Below are 6,000 nucleotides of genomic sequence, written 5' to 3'. Positions count from 1 at the left end.
TTAAAGGGATAGTCTGGGGAATGTCTAAAGATATGAGGTATGGTAGTCTAACCCCAACCTTAAAGGGATAGTCTGGGGAATGTCTACTACTAAAGATATGAGGTATGGTAGTCTAACCCAAACCTTAAAGGGATAGTCTGGGGAATGTCTAAAGATATGAGGTATGGTAGTCTAACCCAAACCTTAAAGGGATAGTCTGGGGAATGTCTACTACTAAAGATATGAGGTATGGTAGTCTAACCCAAACCTTAAAGGGATAGTCTGGGGAATGTCTACTACTAAAGATATGAGGTATGGTAGTCTAACCCAAACCTTAAAGGGATAGTCTGGGGGGAATGTCTACTTCCAAAGATATGAGGTGGGGTATTATGGGGTATTGTGATGTCATTATGGGGTATTGTGATGTCATTATGGGGTATTGTGATGTCATTATGGGGTATTGTGATGTCATAATGGGGCATTCTGATGTCATTACTCGGTATTGTGTGTAGATTGATGAGAAAAATAAACGATTTAATCCATTTTAGAATAAGGCTGTAATATAACAACATGTGGAAAAAGTCAAAGGGGTCTGAATACTTTCTAAAAATGCGCTGTATGTCATAGTCCCCACTGTTAATGTGATATGACTATAATATGGAATAGCTCTCCTCTAGAATATTCCACTGTATGGTTGGAGCAGAGGGCTGCCCCCGTGTGTCATTCAGAGGGGTTGGGGATGAAGCAGAAGTTGCCTTTGATAGATTACCTGTTAATGTGTGGTAATGCAGGCGGATGGCCAGGAGGTGGCGTCTGTGGTCAGTGCTCAGGAGATCAGAGTCGTAGCTGAGCTGCTCCAGATCTCCCCTGAGGGACTCCAGAAGGCCATCACACACAAAGTCACGGTCAGGACACAGCATTTCTACTGAGCTTCTCCCCTGAATACAGCATCTAGTACTCTATCATCTCTACACCCTGAATACCGTATCTAGTACTCTATCATCTCTACTCTATCATCTCTACACCCTGAATACCGTATCTAGTACTCTATCATCTCTACTCTATCATCTCTACACCCTGAATACAGTATCTAGTACTCTATCATCTCTACTCCCTGAATACAGTATCTAGTACTCTACCATCTCTACTCCCTGACTACAGTATCTAGTACTCTATCATCTCTACTCCCTGAATACAGTATCTAGTACTCTATCATCTCCACTCCCTGAATACAGTATCTAGTACTCTATCATCTCTACTCCCTGAATACTAGTACTCTATCATCTCCACTCCCTGAATACAGTATCTAGTACTCTATCATCTCCACTCCCTGAATACCGTATCTAGTACTCTATCATCTCTACTCCCTGAATACAGTATCTAGTACTCTATCATCTCCACTCCCTGAATACAGTATCTAGTACTCTATCATCTCTACTCTATCATCTCTACTCCCTGAATACAGTATCTAGTACTCTATCATCTCCACTCCCTGAATACCGTATCTAGTACTCTATCATCTCTACTCCCTGAATACAGTATCTAGTACTCTATCATCTCCACTCCCTGAATACAGTATCTAGTACTCTATCATCTCTACTCTATCATCTCTACTCCCTGAATACAGTATCTAGTACTCTATCATCTCTACACCCTGAATACCGTATCTAGTACTCTATCATCTCTACTCTATCATCTCTACTCTATCATCTCTACTCTATCATCTCTACTCCCTGAATACAGTATCTAGTACTCTATCATCTCTACTCTATCATCTCTACTCCCTGAATACAGTATCTAGTACTCTATCATCTCTACACCCTGAATACCGTATCTAGTACTCTATCATCTCTACTCTATCATCTCTACTCTATCATCTCTACTTCCTGAATACAGTATCTAGTACTCTATCATCTCCACTCCCTGAATACAGTATCTAGTACTCTATCATCTCTACTCTATCATCTCTACTCCCTGAATACAGTATCTAGTACTCTATCATCTCTACACCCTGAATACCGTATCTAGTACTCTATCATCTCTACTCTATCATCTCTACTCTATCATCTCTACTCTATCATCTCTACTCCCTGAATACAGTATCTAGTACTCTATCATCTCTACTCTATCATCTCTACTCCCTGAATACAGTATCTAGTACTCTATCATCTCTACACCCTGAATACCGTATCTAGTACTCTATCATCTCTACTCTATCATCTCTACTCTATCATCTCTACTTCCTGAATACAGTATCTAGTACTCTATCATCTCCACTCCCTGAATACAGCATCTAGTACTCTATCATCTCTCCTCCCTGAATACAGTATCTAGTACTCTATCATCTCTACTCTATCATCTCTACACCCTGAATACCGTATCTAGTACTCTATCATCTCCACTCCCTGAATACAGTATCTAGTACTCTATCATCTCTACTCTATCATCTCTACTCCCTGAATAACGTATCTAGTACTCTAGCATCTCTCCTCTATAATCTCTACTCTATCATCTCTACTCCCTGAATACAGTATCTAGTACTCTATCATCTCTACTCCCTGAATACAGTATCTAGTACTCTATCATCTCCACTCCCTGAATACAGTATCTAGTACTCTATCATCTCTACACCCTGAATACCGTATCTAGTACTCTATCATCTCTACTCTATCATCTCTACACCCTGAATACCGTATCTAGTACTCTATCATCTCTACTCCCTGAATACAGTATCTAGTACTCTATCATCTCTACTCCCTGAATACAGTATCTAGTACTCTACCATCTCTACTCCCTGACTACAGTATCTAGTACTCTATCATCTCTACTCCCTGAATACAGTATCTAGTACTCTATCATCTCCACTCCCTGAATACAGTATCTAGTACTCTACCATCTCTACTCCCTGACTACAGTATCTAGTACTCTATCATCTCCACTCCCTGAATACCGTATCTAGTACTCTATCATCTCCACTCCCTGAATACCGTATCTAGTACTCTATCATCTCTACTCCCTGAATACAGTATCTAGTACTCTATCATCTCCACTCCCTGAATACAGTATCTAGTACTCTATCATCTCTACTCTATCATCTCTACTCCCTGAATACAGTATCTAGTACTCTATCATCTCCACTCCCTGAATACCGTATCTAGTACTCTATCATCTCTACTCCCTGAATACAGTATCTAGTACTCTATCATCTCCACTCCCTGAATACAGTATCTAGTACTCTATCATCTCTACTCTATCATCTCTACTCCCTGAATACAGTATCTAGTACTCTATCATCTCTACACCCTGAATACCGTATCTAGTACTCTATCATCTCTACTCTATCATCTCTACTCTATCATCTCTACTCTATCATCTCTACTCCCTGAATACAGTATCTAGTACTCTATCATCTCTACTCTATCATCTCTACTCCCTGAATACAGTATCTAGTACTCTATCATCTCTACACCCTGAATACCGTATCTAGTACTCTATCATCTCTACTCTATCATCTCTACTCTATCATCTCTACTTCCTGAATACAGTATCTAGTACTCTATCATCTCCACTCCCTGAATACAGTATCTAGTACTCTATCATCTCTACTCTATCATCTCTACACCCTGAATACCGTATCTAGTACTCTATCATCTCTACTCTATCATCTCTACTCTATCATCTCTACTCTATCATCTCTACTCCCTGAATACAGTATCTAGTACTCTATCATCTCTACTCTATCATCTCTACTCCCTGAATACAGTATCTAGTACTCTATCATCTCTACACCCTGAATACCGTATCTAGTACTCTATCATCTCTACTCTATCATCTCTACTCTATCATCTCTACTTCCTGAATACAGTATCTAGTACTCTATCATCTCCACTCCCTGAATACAGCATCTAGTACTCTATCATCTCTCCTCCCTGAATACAGTATCTAGTACTCTATCATCTCTACTCTATCATCTCTACACCCTGAATACCGTATCTAGTACTCTATCATCTCCACTCCCTGAATACAGTATCTAGTACTCTATCATCTCTACTCTATCATCTCTACTCCCTGAATAACGTATCTAGTACTCTAGCATCTCTCCTCTATAATCTCTACTCTATCATCTCTACTCCCTGAATACAGTATCTAGTACTCTATCATCTCTACTCCCTGAATACAGTATCTAGTACTCTATCATCTCCACTCCCTGAATACAGTATCTAGTACTCTATCATCTCTACTCCCTGAATACCGTATCTAGTACTCTATCATCTCTACTCCCTGACTACAGTATCTAGTACTCTATCATCTCTACTCTATCATCTCTACTCTATCATCTCCACTCCCTGAATACCGTATCTAGTACTCTATCATCTCTACTCTATCATCTCTACTCCCCGAATACAGTATCTAGTACTCTATCATCTCTACTCTATCATCTCTACTCCCCGAATACAGTATCTAGTACTCTATCATCTCTACTCTATCATCTCTACTCTATCATCTCCACTCCCTGAATACAGTATCTAGTACTCTAGCATCTCTACTCTATCATCTCTACTCTATCATCTCTACACCCTGAATACAGTATCTAGTACTCTATCATCTCTACTCTATCATCTCTACTCCCTGAATACATTATCTAGTACTCTAGCATCTCTCCTCTATAATCTCTACTCTATCATCTCTACTCCCTGAATACAGTATCTAGTACTCTACCATCTCTACTCCCTGACTACAGTATCTAGTACTCTATCATCTCTACTCCCTGAATACAGTATCTAGTACTCTACCATCTCTACTCCCTGACTACAGTATGTAGTACTCTATCATCTCTACTCCCTGAATACAGTATCTAGTACTCTACCATCTCTACTCTATCATCTCTACTCTATCATCTCTACTCCCTGAATACAGTATCTAGTACTCTATCATCTCTACTCCCTGAATACCGTATCTAGTACTCTACCATCTCTACTCTATCATCTCTACTCCCTGAATACAGTATCTAGTACTCTATCATCTCTACTCTATCATCTCTACTCCCTGAATACCATATCTAGTACTCTACCATCTCTACTCTATCATCTCTACTCCCTGAATACAGTATCTAGTACTCTATCATCTCTCCTCTATAATCTCTACTCTATCATCTCTACTCTATCATCTCTACTCCCTGAATAACGTATCTAGTACTCTATCATCTCTCCTCCCTGAATACAGTATCTAGTACTCTGTCATCTCTCCTCTATAATCTCTACTCTATCATCTCTACTCTATCATCTCTACTCCCTGAATACCGTATCTAGTACTCTATCATCTCTACTCCCTGAATAACGTATCTAGTACTCTATCATCTCCACTCCCTGAATACAGTATATAGTACTCTATCATCTCTACTCTATCATCTCTACACCCTGAATACAGTATCTAGTACTCTACCATCTCTACTCTATCATCTCTACTCCCTGAATACCGTATCTAGTACTCTACCATCTCTACTCTATCATCTCTACTCTATCATCTCTCCTCCCTGAATACAGTATCTAGTACTCTATCATCTCTCCTCTATAATCTCTACTCTACCATCTCTACTCTATCATCTCTACTCCCTGAATAACGTATCTAGTACTCTATCATCTCCACTCTACCATCTCTACTCTATCATCTCTACTCTATCATCTCTACTCTATCATCTCTACTCTATCATCTCTACTCTATCATCTCTACTCCCTGAATACAGTATCTAGTACTCTATCATCTCTACTCTATCATCTCTACTCCCTGAATACAGTATCTAGTACTCTATCATCTCTACACCCTGAATACCGTATCTAGTACTCTATCATCTCTACTCTATCATCTCTACTCTATCATCTCTACTTCCTGAATACAGTATCTAGTACTCTATCATCTCCACTCCCTGAATACAGCATCTAGTACTCTATCATCTCTCCTCCCTGAATACAGTATCTAGTACTCTATCATCTCTACTCTATCATCTCTACACCCTGAATACCG

At 39.5% G+C, this 6,000-nt stretch overlaps 1 protein-coding gene across 1 annotated transcript in view; it reads left to right on the top strand.

The window, feature by feature from the left end:
* The window catches only part of LOC135570142 (unconventional myosin-XV-like), a gene marked incomplete at its 3' end in the record, with an annotated part of 178,975 nt that overhangs the window by 88,110 nt on the left and 84,865 nt on the right, over nucleotides 1–6,000 (top strand). Inside the window, exon 10 of the mRNA XM_065016219.1 lies at nucleotides 771–884. Coding sequence (XP_064872291.1) covers nucleotides 771–884 — 114 coding nt within the window. The remainder of the gene's footprint in view (nucleotides 1–770; nucleotides 885–6,000) is intronic.

The sequence above is a fragment of the Oncorhynchus nerka genome, unplaced genomic scaffold, assembly GCF_034236695.1.
Source record: "Oncorhynchus nerka isolate Pitt River unplaced genomic scaffold, Oner_Uvic_2.0 unplaced_scaffold_1076, whole genome shotgun sequence".
NCBI lineage: Eukaryota > Metazoa > Chordata > Actinopteri > Salmoniformes > Salmonidae > Oncorhynchus > Oncorhynchus nerka.
Note: the sequence above shows the minus strand (reverse complement) of the source record. Positions and strands in the feature narration are given on the sequence as shown.